Here is a 15,134-nt window from a genome sequence, read left to right as displayed (position 1 = left end):
TGTAAAGGACTCTGCCTTTCACACGCTGACACCAACTCGCCCACTAACAAATTCGAGTTTTAAGGTGCTCTTGTTTCTCACCCACCTGGCAAGGACCGAGCAAAATAAAAGTTGGAGTAAAGCACAGGGATGAGTCGTCTTACGTGCTTTCAGCACATGGCACTGCACGACGGTTCCAGTATAATTAGAGGAGGGTGTGGGGGTCTACTCAAGATGGTCTCTTCTGTCTGACACACTGTGCCACCGGCTTCAAAAGCTCTGGCCGGGAAATGAAGCCTCCCTGGAACATATTTCATGCGCTACTCCTCGAGAGTATATTTCTTTTTCTCATTGTATCCACCGAAGTGGAATTGTGACAAAAATGTGAATCTCGATTGCGATGATAATGATCTCCTATTTCTATCACGCAAGGTTGGAAATGTTCGATGACTGGAGACGTTGCAGGGCTTCGCGTTAGGGTAAGATCATTAAGGCAGATGATCAGGAACTACAAAAACAAACACGCCTGCCCACCTGCTCGGGATTGAGGATGCGCGCATTACTTACAATAACTGTCTCGGATGAGACGTGATGCAGCTGAACAAGCGGCAGTAATCAGCTTCTTATCAAGGTGAGTGAATAATTTCAACGGACCTGTCAGGATCCCTCGTGTTATTTACCGTTGCTCATTTAGCCGTGACAGTGTTGGCAGATACAACACCGAAAGGAAGGAAGCCATATCGATGCCTCAATGCACCAGTCATGATCAGAATTGATCATTAGACAAGATGACAGGACCTCAATGTGCCAGCACTGCTTGATGGGCTTTTGCACAACATGCGCACTGGCAACTTTTATCCGGCTCCTCTTTTTCAGGTGTATCGGAAACGAACGTGGGCCTGGCTGCGGAAAAGAATCTCATAGCCCGGCTGCCTATCGATTTCAAATATCACACTGCAATATTCGTGGATTACAGGAAATACTTATTTGCTTATTGCACAAAACATGCCGATCGTTGTCAGGCACGACAAACAGAATGATATCGATTGCTTCTGCCACCGAGTTAGCTGTGCCCTGCAGCTGCGCTGTCAAGCTCTCCTAGCACTGAGCACATTTTTAGCTGTTATGATTATGATCCCAAAGAATGTCTCCTTCCAAAGTGAGCTGATTGCAATGTGAACAAGGTGTTGAATTGTGTCGCACTACGTGATCAGGCGCGGTTGCATGCCGCGCAGTGCGTTTGAATCGTTCGGAGCAAAAAAATGGTGCCCTGTCGCCCATTCTAACACCATCAGCCCAAGTGAACCTTTCGCAGCGGCGTGTCGGCGACAGCCAATCCGAGTTGAGAATGTAGCTACACGCAGCCAAAAATAGTTACGAAAATAGACACACACACACACACACACACACACACATAGAACGTGGTGAAATAGGAAAAATGTGGGACAATATCATTGCCATCTGTAGGATCGGGAGCTTCCTTTACCGGCCGGGACCGAGACAAAAAAGCAGCTGGTAGTCGAATAGGGAGCAAGGATGGTGGAGAATTCATTCATTTTCCGAACCACTTTATCCTCACCAGGATCGCGGGGAGGGGGGCGGGGTGCTGGAGCCTCTCCCAGCTGTCTTCGGGCAGTAGGCGGGGGACACCCTGAACCGGTTGCCAGCCAATCGCAGGGCACACAGAGACGAACAACCATCCGCGCTCACACTCACACCTAAGGACAATTTAGAATGTTCAATCAGTCTGCCATATATGTTTGTGGAATGTGGAGGACCAGGCGAAAACCCACGCAAGCACGGGTAGAACATGCAAACTCCACACAGGAAACCTGGAGCTGGAATTGAACCCGGCACCTCTGCACTGTGAAGTTGACGTGCTAACCACTCGACTACCGGGCCGCCCTGGTGGAGTATCTTGGACTGAATTGTTTACATCCGTGGAACCGTCAATCAAGGTAGCATTTAGCAGCATACACAACGACCGGACACCAGGTTGACTGACAGAGCCCCTCCTGTCCGCTCGAAGCAACCCCGCTGTAGTCACCCCCGTGAACAGACACATGCAGGACAAGCGTCGCGTCGCATTATTTCACGTTTGGTGTGTACGCAGCATGACAATCTGGTGATGGAATAAAGATGAAGGGTGAGATATTATCCATACACGCTGTTCGGCATTCATTAATTGACCTGTTTGCAGATTTTTTTTTTTCTCCTGCCCTCCATTAGTCACAAAAAAGACACAGTACCTGTTTGTGATCTTCTGAAAACTATTCCAACAACAAAAACAAAACATCTGAAAATTGTGATTTTATTTTGCGCCAAAATATTGTCTACGGTATGTATGGTAATCATTTTGTATTCTTATTATTATAGGTTTTTCATTTTATTATTTGTAGTATGGAAAGCCATTGTTGATTCTGATTTCGATGCCATTATATATTTTCTGATGAGTGGCTTGTATGAAGAGATTAAAAACCCACTGTTTTTTTTTTTTAATTTTCCATGTAAGTTTTACTGGATGGTGTAAACTTAGTTTGATGAGGAAAATGAACAATTTATTGGTCAACACGTGTGGTCATTTTGCTGATGTTGGAAGTTACACAACATTGGCTGTAATAGACAAAAAGATCCTCAATTAGTCAGGAGAAGACTCATTAGGAAAGCATTAGAGTTACACGTCCCCGTGAATCCCTGAGGTGCACTCTCAGATAATAAAATGCAAGAATCATTTTAAAATGCAAAACTCCACACCTGTGTTTCCCACTCAAGACAGCGCAACCAGCTGCAACTTCTCAAATCGGGTTTCCTGGAGTTGCTTTTCTGAATTTGCCCACTTCCATTAAAATCAAGAAATTCACACGTCCCACCTTTGTTTAAATCAGGGCTCACGACTCCAGTCCTCGAGGGCCTCGATCTTCCATGTTTTCGATCTTTCAATCCTCGAACACACTTGAGCCAAGTGATCAGGTTCGTTATCAGGCTCCTGCAGAGCTTGCTGACGGGCCGATCATTTAAATCAGCTGTGGTGATGGAAGGAAACCAACGAAAAAATGCAGGATAGTTGATGACCTCCGATAATTCAAAATGTGGTGTGTTTCTCTTTGGAAATTGTGTTTCTAGTTGGAAAATACGTAAATTTGAAAAGTACATAATTTTCAAACCATGGCAATATTTGCAATAAATTCATGATAGTTTTTCTTTTAAATATATAATCACCTTGAAAAATCTTAAGAGTTCTATCGATTTATCAATCGGTCCTTCGGCATTATTCAGACTGGTAACAAAGCTGAAAAGAGACGTGTTTCCTTCTTTAGGTTCCACGAGATGAGCACAAGGTCAAAATAGACTGTTCATACAGCAAGAGTTTCCATCAGCCGCACCAGCGGTGTGCGAGTTCACTGTCTAACACACGGCTCCTGGCTTGCATATCCGTAAGTAAAGAGAATGGAAAGAAACGCTTGACCTTTTTCAACGCATGGTCTGGAAAATAATGTGTAACCATGTGATATCCCGCAAAAATGTAGCCCAAGCCCAAACACCCGGCATTAAAAGAACAAGCCTTTTGAATTTCTTACAGCGATAACAAAAAGAAGAGTAAAGCTTCTCAAAATGTTCAAGTCTGTACATTGTGAATTAGTCAGTGAGTCCTGTTGGAATTCTCCAGGTTGCTACTGATGGGAAAATGAAGCTTCAAGATGCTACATGAACCAGTTGGTGCATTTGTTTGATTCCTTTCAAATGCACCGTTGGTTTAAAGAAAGGGGCTTACGAACTGCCAACGGCAGCGCACTTTTCGCGCTATAACGAACAGAGAGGGCCATCGAGTCGGCTCGATAAACCCGACGGGTTCATGAAGCATCTTGAAGCTTCATGTTCCCATCACTAATTGACCCCCAAGTTTAACGTTGAAGAGCTGGTAAACGTTCACTTCGCCAAAACAATGAGAATCCCACCAAATGATTGTTTCGGGCATGCCTATTATCCAAGATTTATAAATGACTTGAAGTAAACAACGTATCAACATGAAAACCCTCAATCCATGAACTGCAACACTTGTCAGTCTTTCCTAAATGAAGTAGCATCGTAATTATCCAGGCATCAACTAAGTGGATTTAGGCTACTACAGTGTAAAGTTTTAAGTGAGTGCGATGCCTGATTGGTATTCAAGATCCGCTGCGTGTGTGATGCCAATTATCCATTGGGTCATTACTGCTCTTGTGAGAGGGCTCAAAGGCAAAAAGGCCGAGATTTTCATCAGCGGTTGCAGCGACTCTTTGCTAGTTTGTCACGGAAGGGTTGAATCTGTTACGATTGTTGTGCTAAAACAAAAGAGTCGCAGAGAATCAACGGAATCGCGTCAAAGCAAATAATACCATTTAATTCCTGTCAGGGAAAACCAACGATTCTGAAGAAGCCTCTTACGCCTCCTGCACTGAGATGCCATCAGAAAGTAAGAAATAACCACATGTTCCAATAGTAACAATAAATTCCCAGGGGGGTCATTTCTTCTGATCTCTTGATAACAGACATGCTTGGGTTGCACGCTGTCAATTAGAAAGTTGGTCCACCGGTTATTAGCATTTTCTGGCAGCAGCTCTTGTGTTGTGGAAATACATTAATTACCGCCTTGACCTTTTGCTTTTATGTGCGTGAAAGGGAACCATGTTTGTTTTCCTGTATTATTCATGCAGCCAATTCAACAGCATGAGAAAGTCAATAAATCAGTGTGAGAATCAAATGAAGGTGAGCAGCGTGATTGACTGTATGGCTGTATGGGGAATTTGAAGACCTCGGGTTTGGACGCTTCCCCGAGGCTCTCTGTCTACAGTGTGAGGTTGTAGGAGGCGCACCTCGGCTCCTAGAACATATATTAGCATACTACATTATTCATCATCTGTCAGCAGCTTGACTGGCAGCGGCATTAGCTGCAGCCATCGTTCAACCCACTAAATAGGGAGATAACAAACCTGCGAAACACTGTCGATTTGGCGGGAGAAGCTCCCGGGACCGGCAGGTTATGTGAAAGATCATTTCATTTGAAAGCAGTCTGCATGAGATCTGCTGAGCCCATTTTAAGCTTCTCTTTGTGCGATGAATATAACTTAAATAACAATGTTTTTACGAACCAGCCGCGGCAATAATTGAGACCGATCTTTATTTCACTGTATGGTGAAATCTATTAGAAACACCTCTCAGCGTCACTGCAACCACAGTATACAACATTTGGTGAAATTAAGACCTGATGACTTTGTCAACAATGCGGCATAATCGAGGGACCGCAAGCAGGGAGCAAAATTCGGCCATCTGAGGGTGGGGGTGGGGGCGGTATGATCAGTTCAGTCCGCTGCCATTCTACGACAAATTGTCGTTAACGACGGGTGCGGAGGGGTGGAGATCGTGGCCGACCGGACCGGACATTATACCCCCCCCCCCCCCCCCCACACACACACGCGCGCGCAGAAACGCACTAGTTGCATCTCCATGCCCGAAATAAGCTCCCGCACAGAACTGGGCACTCTTTTCGTCAGCACGCGACAAAACTGAAGTGGCGGTTCACCCCAGATGCTCCCTGGCTGCAACAGAACACGTATGAATCAAGGGCAAAAAAAACAAAAAAAACAAAACGGGTCCCGTCGTCAGGTTTGACGTCCTGATGAACTGCTGGCCAGGCAATGAGTAGTTTCACAGCAGCCCGGTTGTCACCCGAACAACAAAAAAGGCTTTCGGGCTTGGTTGACGGTGTTACACGGTCTCTGATCATGCCTCACCTTGCTTTGAAATAAGACGGGGTGCTGTTCGGGGAGCCGAGCTGGCTGCGGAGTCCGATGGCACAGTCCAAGGATGAGGAGAAAATCCGCCTCAAGATGGCGCTGTTCACCACGATGGTTCGCAGTCTTGGATTGAAGCGGCTCGCTTTCGACAGAAGCAGCACCGTGGAACATTTGCAGGGTGACATTGGAATGAAGTCATGATTGGGAATTGAATGACGACCTGTTCTGAAAATCTTTTTTTTTTGTGCTTGTCTGCTATTACCTGACGTCACGTCTGACGTGCACTCATTCCTCGTCTTCACATTAGACGTCTTTTGTTGAAATGAAAACTTATCGAATGAGATCGCAATTTTTTGTGCAAGTCAAGCCATGGCTTCCTCAATTAATTGAGAATGAGGCAATAGACTTTGAAATTGGGGGGAGGGGGGGGGGAATAGCACACCCCTCCACACAGACACGCAACTGTCCGACTTTGATGAGCGGACGGAGTGTCAAGGTTAGTACTTGGAGCCATTGCTGATGAGTGCCTGCAGGCTGCCAAGTGCAGAGGACACAAGGCAGCAAATATGCAGCCCGTGTCAACATGCTTGGACGGCAGCATCCTCTTCTTGACTTCAACTAATTGTGACTCGGTTGCAGCCTTCATGCTTTAGCAAGTCATAGTCATGGATAACAATTGCATATATCATTTTTGAAGGGGGCGGGGGCGGGGGGGGGGGGGTAATTCGGACTGCTGCCTTTGCGTATCCACCCTAATTAGTGAGCGACCTGGCGACAGCCTAACAGGTTGCCTTTTCTTTTTGACTTTGATGCGTCATATGTGAACCTTTTACCCATACACCAAACATTGTCAGAGGGCATTCAATCGCCATCTTATTTTAGCAACAATATTCTCAACAGATCCATTGTCGTCACCCCACTCTCGCTTATTTTTTATTTTTTTTTGGTAGGGCGGTGTGGGGGTTATTGTGAAAACGTCTCCGCAGCCTGCGGCATCTTCGCGGAGCATCCCACCGCGCACAGCCTTCGGATGTGCAATAAGTGACGTTTTCTCCGGGCCAATCTTGTTCCGATTACGCCTGTCGACGCGGCTGAACGAGAGCCGGTTTGACCAATGGAAGTGGTTCGGCGGGGTGAGTGGGCGTCCGTGTACATCACCGTCCCTCCTGTGGCTCGACCGAAGAGAGAGAGAGAGAGAGAGAGAGAGTTGAGCAAGAAATCCAGCCGGGTGAGTGAGAGCGCAAGGATGAGTGGCGCGTAAACGTTGCGCATTGGTGTGACATTGAACGCCTCTTGTTTAAATTTGGCAGCAACAAGGAGGACAGACTCGGACATTTCCATCTCTTTTTTTCCTTCCTTCTTTTCCTCTTTTTCAACCCATGGGCTTCATGCCAGGTTTGGGTGACAATGAAGCCCCTCGGACTTGAAACATGAGGGAATAGACTCCTGCGTTCATCTCGCCCGCGCTTTGCACGTTTATTGCTTGGAAGTGCATTTTTTTTTCTTCCACGGGACGTCAACCGGGAGCCGAGCATTGATTTTGGGAGACGCTTTAATGGGAGACACCGCAAACCACTGACCACCTGGCTGCTGGAAGATGAGACGCTGATCACCGCAACAGCCGCAGGTCACACGCTTAAACCTTTTACATTCGGCAAGTTAATTTGGGGAGGAAATAACCGAGACGTCCATGTTGTTTGTGCTACTCCCTTTTGCCTTTCTTTTCTTTTCCAATTATTACTATTATTTTATTTGTTTTCCCGGACCCGATTACCGTTGCCAGCGTCACGAAAGGGCTGTGAGCAGGCAGCCGGCAAATGTTCTCAAGTGATCTTGCTTATGATGTGTATGTGCGCTCTAAGAGTGGATCTCAGTTTGCCAATGCGAATTTCAAATCTTTACCGATCGTGTTTTAAACGCTTGGATGTGTAGCCATTCATTCGGGAGCCTGCAAACAACTTCCACTCTTCAATTTTCGCAATTTGCGTCTTGAACTGATAAGAGTGTACCATGTTCACCTTTTGTTAACAAAACCAATGGTCGCATCCTTTTTTTTTTTAATTTAACAGTGGGGGCCTGAGTGGAGCAACACACACAAATGGCCACCTTAATGGCTGATGCAGTGTGCTATTAAGATGCTTTTCTCTGAATAATTCCTTCAAAAAATGTTGGTAGATAAAACATACTGGCCCTTATTTGCGAAGGTGTTACGGAATTATTTTCATAAATGTGTTTTAGTTTATTTTCAATGTATCGATCTGAAGTCCAAGTGATGTTCACAAAGTGTTAAAACTTAAACTTCAACAAGGTAATTGCTCTGAATACAGTAATATAACGTGAACAATTGTATTGCTGAATGAAAAGTGTTCTGTGGAATCATGTTTTAAAAAAAAAAACTCCCCCTGAACATTGTTGACTGGAATGTTGTCATTGAATGTGTGGAAGACGCTAAGAATGATTCATTCTCAGTCAGGCCCATTATTTTTAGGTCGGCAAGTTAAACGGTTCGGGAGGAGTGGGGGAGGGTGCTGCGTGTCATTTTGATGTGATCAAGTTGCCTCCAAATTATTGACTGAAAGTGTTCTCGTTGATGTATTTTTAGGGTCGGACGATCCCCGTCGTCAGTGAGAAGTCTGCCACCGCCGTTTCTTGGCAAGAAACCTTTGCCTTCCTTTCTCTGTCATGGATCTAAAAGACTATTACCTGTTGGGCGCTTTGCTGGCTTGCATCTGGCTCGATCCTTCCATCGCCCAAGAACTCATCTACCCCATCAGGGAAGAGCTGCAAGAAAATGTCCTCATTGGAAATATCCCCAGGGACCTGAACATCTCGCATACAAATGCTGCCATGGGAGCAAGTGGCAATCTCGTGTACCGGTTGGTCTCCAAAGCGGGAGATAAGCCCCTGGTCCGCGTTCTGAGCAGCACCGGTGAGATATTCACCACATCGAACCGAATCGATCGGGAGAAACTATGCCCCGGCCCCTCCTTTGAGGACAGCGAGTGCTCCTTTGAAATCGAAGTGGTCATCCTGCCCAATGATTATTTCAGGCTGATTAAGATCAAAATAATCGTCAGAGACACAAATGATAATGCGCCCATGTTCCCATCCCCTGTGATCAACATCTCCATCCCGGAGAACACGCTTATCAACAGCCGCTTTGCCATCCCTTCGGCCACGGACCCGGACACCGGTCCCAACAGCGTGCACAAATACGAGCTGATCAACGGGCAAAGCGCCTTTGGCTTGGACATTGTGGAAACGCCCGAGGGGGAGAAGTGGCCGCAGCTCATCGTGCAGCAGAATCTGGACCGAGAGCAGAAGGACACGTACGTGATGAAGATTAAAGTGGAGGACGGCGGCAGCCCACAGAAATCCAGCACCGCCATTCTCCAAGTCACCGTGACAGACGTCAACGATAACCGCCCCGTCTTTAAGGAGAGTCAGGTCGAGGTGCACATCCCGGAAAACTCCCCTCTCGGCACGTCCGTGGTGCAGCTCCAGGCCACGGACGCCGACGTGGGGGCCAACGCGGAGATTCGATACGTGTTTGGGACTCAGGTGTCGCCTGCGACAAAGAGGCTCTTTGCGCTCAACACCACGTCGGGCCTCATCACGGTGCAGCGGCCTCTGGACAGGGAGGAGACGGCGGTGCACAAGCTCTCTGTCGTGGCGAGCGACGGCAGCCCCAACCCCGCCAGGGCTGCCGTTTCGATCAATGTGACCGACGTCAATGACAATCCCCCCAACATAGATTTGCGATACATCATCAGTCCCATTAACGGCACGGTTTTCCTCTCCGAGAAGGATCCCATCAACACCAAGATCGCCCTCATCACCGTGTCGGACAAAGACACCGACATCAACGGCAAGGTCGTTTGCTTCATCGAGAAGGACGTGCCCTTCCATCTCAAGGCCGTGTACGACAACCAGTATCTGCTGGAGACGTCCGCGCTGCTCGACTACGAAGGTACCAAGGAGTACAACTTCAAAATCGTGGCCTCCGATTCGGGGAAGCCCATCTTGAATCAGACCGCCTTGGTGAGAGTGCGGCTGGAGGACGAGAACGACAACCCGCCCGTTTTCACTCAACCCGTCATCGAACTGGCCGTCATGGAGAACAACAAGCGGGACCTGTTCCTCACCACTCTCAGCGCCACGGACGAGGACAGCGGGAGAAATGCCGACATCGTCTACCAGCTGGGGCCCAACGCGTCCTTCTTTGATCTCGACCGCAAAACGGGGGTTCTGACCGCCTCCAGAGTTTTTGACCGCGAGGATCAGGACAAGTTCCTGTTCACCATCACGGCGAGAGATAACGGCACGCCGCCGCTGCAGACGCAGGCAGCCGTCATCGTAACCGTGCTGGACGAAAACGACAACAACCCCAAGTTTACGCACAACCACTTTCAGTTCTTTGTCTCGGAGAACCTCCCCAAGTACAGCACCGTCGGGGTGATCACGGTGACAGATTCCGACGCCGGAGAAAACGCCGCCGTGTCCCTCTCCATTCAGAACGACAACGAAAACTTCATCCTGGATCCTTTCTCTGGCGTTATCAAATCCAACGTGTCATTCGATCGGGAGCAACAGAGCTCGTACACGTTTGACGTCAGGGCGGTGGACGGCGGCAGGCCTCCTTGCTCCTCGGCTGCCAAGGTGACCATCAATGTCATCGATGTGAACGACAACAGCCCCGTCGTCATCTACCCCCCCTCCAACACCTCCTTCAAGCTGGTCCCGCTGGCCTCCATCCCCGGATCGGTGGTGGCCGAGGTGTTTGCAGTCGACGGCGACACGGGCATGAACGCCGAGCTCAAGTACGCCATCGTGCACGGCAACCACAAGGGCCTGTTCAGGATTGACCCGGTCACCGGGAACATCACGCTGGAGGAGAAGCCGGCGGCGAGTGACGTCGGACTGCACAGACTAGTGGTCAACATCAGCGACTTGGGCTATCCAAAGTCCCTCCATACCCTGGTGCTGGTGTTCCTGTATGTCAACGACACGGTGGGCAACTACAGTCTCATCGCCGATCTCATCCGGCGCAGGATGGAAACGCCGATTGAGCGCAACATCAGCGAAAGCGGCGAAACGTATCAAAGCGGGGACTATTTAACCATCATGATAGCCTTCGTGACCGGAGCCTTGGTGGTGATCATTGTCATCTTTGTGACGGTGCTGCTGCGCTGCCGGCACGCTTCCAGGTTCAAAGCCGCGCAGAGGAAAAAACAGGGGACAGAGTGGATGTCGCCCAACACGGAGAACAAGCAAAGCAAGAAGAAAAAGCGCAAGAAGAGGAAATCTCCAAAGAGCTCCTTGCTCAACTTTGTTTCCATTGAGGGCAACAAACCCGACGACCCCGCCCACGAGCCCATCAACGGAACCATCAGTTTGCCGACCGAGCTCGAAGAGCAAGGGATGGGGCGCTTTGATTGGAATGCCACACCCACCACCACCTTCAAACCGAGCAGCCCCGACCTGGCCCGACACTACAAATCTGCCTCGCCGCAATCAGCGTTCCACCTCAAGGCCGACACGCCGGTCTCCGTCAAGAAGCATCATGTGATTCAGGAGCTCCCGCTGGATAACACCTTCGTTGGCGGCTGCGACACCCTTTCCAAGAGGTCCTCCACGAGCTCAGATCACTTCAGTGCCTCCGAGTGCAGCTCCCAAGGAGGGTTCAAGACCAAGGCGCCCATGCACAGCAGACAGCAGGTAAAGGAGCACTTTTACTGGTCTATAAGTACTGCCTATAACTGCCCGGTTCCACAGTGCTAGAGTGCCAGTTACCAGTTGAGCCTCACGCTTGGGTTACGGATGCAACGACAAAGCAAAAGGAAGCGCACCCATTTTCCCAAACGATAACACTAAAAAAGATGAGAAAAACAAACAAACAAACAGCAACTAAACAGCCGCCAATTACGGATTTGATGGACTCTTCTGTCACATCCATACTTTGGTGGTTCAATCAAAGACTCGTGCTTGTGTCATGCAAATTGCTGAAAATAAGTGAGTGGCTGCCTTATTTTATGTCTTCTGCACCCAGGTTAGATCATTGCTTCACAAACAAAACAAAACGATCTATCTATTGTGACTCACTGTTCATTGTGAAAGAAACATTTTTTTCTTGCCTATCTACTCAAACCTGACACCAGGGACACAACCTCGACAGAGATAGAAGACATCTCACCTCTCATAAACCTCGAGAGTGCATTTGTGTATATATTTTTTTGGTTTGTTTCAGTGTTCTGGTGTGTACTGTGACATCACACAAGGCCACGTTTTCGGTACCCATAAGCAGTAACAACAAGTCACAATTAGTCCTCCGGAGCGTCACATTTGAATGTCACAGACGGCTTTGCCACATCGTCGAAGCCTGAAGAATTACATTCTTCCTCTCAAAAGCACACGAACAAACTGAGTGAGGCTTGTCTGGGACTTGATACACATCCAATTCAAAAAGGATTAGCCAATAATGAGCCTCAAATTTAACCATAATCCATGCTGCTTTTTGCGGAAGTGGGGGGGGGGTGGCATCAAAGCCTTATTAATTTTTCTGCTAATAAAGCCCCACTACACCACAAACAGTTACAATCTAGCACACATGGACAAATACAGGGAGCAGCAGAGGTGGGGGTGGGTGGGCGCAGGGGGGGTGAGAACGAGGACAGAGGGAGGGCCGAGTGAGAGAGTTGTTACTGGCTCAGACTTGACTGGTGGTGGTACTGAACCTTCAGGGGGCAGCGTTGAGCCGCATGGCGGCACCTAGCGCGCCGCCAGACCGCAGTGGTCCATGCAAGGCAGGAAAAGAAAGCAGCGAAATCCATGTTGGCGTTCTTCGTGAAATACTCTCTTCTAATGATGCTGAGGCTGCACGGGCAAGATTGATAACGGCAGGTAGAGATGAGAGTGATAAGGTCCGGCCAGGAGAGGACGAGGAATTACTGGGGTGATGCCGTGCCAGACTCGACGTCGATCCGCACCTCCGGGTCATTGCTTTTGGACGAGTATTTCATGCCTTTTCAGGCATAGCTGTCCAAAAAGCCATTCGGTTTCCCCCGACACTCGTAAGTGTGAGCGCGTGGCTGGTGGCGGGCGGCGGCGGCGGGGGACGAGACAAGGTGATGACATGGGTGGCTGTGGGGTGTGACAACCGCGATGGCACATGCGATATGACACTATACAGTAAAAAAAAAAAAAAGCTCTCCATTGATTCTTTCAGTCATACCGCGCTTTCTGAATTACTTATTGGGATCAATATTTCTCACACTTGATCAAAAGGAGCACACCGTGCGCTGTCTTTTTTGTCGTGCCACATATAGCGCGAATGCAGGCACTTCAGCGCCACCTGTTTGCCAATAATTTCAGCAATTTGGTTGATTCTGTTTTGTAGGTGCTCATGGAAGGTCTTAAACGAAACCTTCTTTCATCCCCAGAGTCAAAACTGACCTCAGATTGAAAGCTGGACGTTGTTTTAAGCTTTTCTGAAGTGAAGAAGAATTCATTTTTGCTGACCTTGTACGTAATAGCTAATACCTTGTTGACTTCAAAATAGCCGCTTGCTTCACCGTCATATCAATTCCGCGTTCTCTCCCTGAGGTTTTCATATTTGAGGTTAAATGGCAGTTATTGAGTGTGGCAAAATGTTTCGACAGCCCTGGGAGGAAGGGTGTCATTTCAATACTCTTCTTGAACCCGAATGTTTTTTTTTTTGCCCAGTACCATCATGTCAATGTTCGGCCGATATGCAATGAATACATTCTCGGACGCAAGCAGTCACTCTCCTTAGTTTGAACAGTAACATGTCATCCTGGTATTAAATTGCAACATGAAGCGCCATTGTGGCAAACTGCGCGATAGGGGAATTCAGTCTTTACATTGTTTCCTCATGAGTAACTAACATCATCAATCACCTCCTCTTGTTTGATGTGGACGTGAAATAAGCAACTAAGCGAACAAGGACGTTAAAGGCAAAGAAATGGCTAAAGCTTTGGGGAATAGCCTTTGAATTGATTTTTTTCCCCCCCTCCCGGATTGAAAGCCATTCTGTTTCGTCCCTCAGGAGTCACTTCTATGCAGCATCGGCATCAATCAATAAATAAGAAAATTGAAAGCAAATTGATTAACAAGTAGACGGAGAGAGGAGAAAGGTCGGGAGCGGCTGCAGCAAAGCATGAAAAATCCACCGCCGGTATCTCCCTCTTCTTGAATAGACAACATTAGGAAAGCGAAATAGGAGCCATTTTAAGCGGCATCATCACTCGGCGTGGCTTTTGAGAGACCTCCAGCCTGCTGATAACAATAGGCGCAATCCTTGCCTCGTCTGTCTTTTTACACCGATTATTTATCCTCCAGTGACCAACATAAGCGGAAACAACAGTGAGTAAAAAAAGCATAAAAACGCTGTCCTACTTTCACACGGCGACACGAGCATCCAAGAAAACAAGCATAATAATGCTGCTCCTTCAGCATCAGTTACCCCCCCCCCCCTCCCAGTATTGAACATTTCACTGAGTGCTATCTGTATGATATACTGACAAGAACATGGAATCTAATCTCATCCAAAGGCGAGACACAGGTATGGTTCACTAGCGTAACGCCTGCCCAGTGGCTATGCGTTAACAGCACACCCGACATGAGATCCCAAGGCTCGCGTTGAGCACACATTAATATGATTTCTCTGAGTGCGGCGAGCTACTAAGTAGTCCGTGAGATGGCGTCTATTTATTCGGCACCGTGCTAAACTGATCACAATCCTTGCTGTGATTTGTCAATGTTCATACATCAATTATTTGCCGGGGGGAAAAAAAAAAAATCAGTGCCAGATACGAGAGTATGAATTTTGCACTTTTACATCAGCCTTCGTTCTTCACCTTTAGATAATTTCCATAGTGAATGTGAAAATATGGCTGTCTATTATGCGAGAGGCCCGTGCCTGTGAGATGAGTCCATTTTCTCCCCTCACTCACTTTGTTATGGTAATGTGACAATACTCTGTATGTGGGTGCACAATTACCAGCCTTATATGGGATTCACAGCGATGTGACCGCATAGCACCGACGGGCCATTTATTTGCTGCCGGTGATCTTATTTCATGATTTGTTTTCAATGTGGCAGCAAACGCGCATGCACTTTCGAGCATGGACCGACAGTTGAGTCTTCAAACATTGTTCACTCTGATGTGCAAATCATACCGCCGCAAAAAGAACATTTTAGAGGAACTCCCTTTGGAACTGTTTGGCCAGGAACTTCCGCTGTATCGTATCTGATGGCGAGTGATGTATTCCCAGAGTCATTAGCCGTAGCATTAGTTGACTGGAAGTAGGCGGAGTCAGCCCTTAAGGTGGGGGAAAAAAAAATAAGTGTGTCTACTCCCCT

The 15,134-nt window shown here is 47.9% G+C and overlaps 1 protein-coding gene across 6 annotated transcripts in view; it reads left to right on the top strand.

Moving 5' to 3' along the window:
• The first annotated feature begins 7,040 nt into the window (after positions 1-7,040).
• Positions 7,041-15,134, top strand: part of pcdh9 (protocadherin 9) — a 153,194-nt gene continuing 145,100 nt past the window's right edge. For all 6 annotated transcript variants that reach the window (XM_086107857.1, XM_086107855.1, XM_086107856.1 and 3 more), the window contains exons 1-2: positions 7,041-7,380; positions 8,356-11,471. In XM_086107857.1, the coding sequence (XP_085963983.1) occupies positions 8,436-11,471 (3,036 nt within the window). In that variant the 5' untranslated portion in view covers positions 7,041-7,380; positions 8,356-8,435. The remainder of the gene's footprint in view (positions 7,381-8,355; positions 11,472-15,134) is intronic.

This window comes from Hippocampus guttulatus, chromosome 3 (genome assembly GCF_054856545.1).
Source record: "Hippocampus guttulatus isolate MCC_2025c chromosome 3, RoL_Hgut_1.0, whole genome shotgun sequence".
NCBI classification, from domain to species: Eukaryota; Metazoa; Chordata; class Actinopteri; order Syngnathiformes; family Syngnathidae; genus Hippocampus; species Hippocampus guttulatus.
This window is presented reverse-complemented; position numbering and strand designations above follow the sequence as displayed.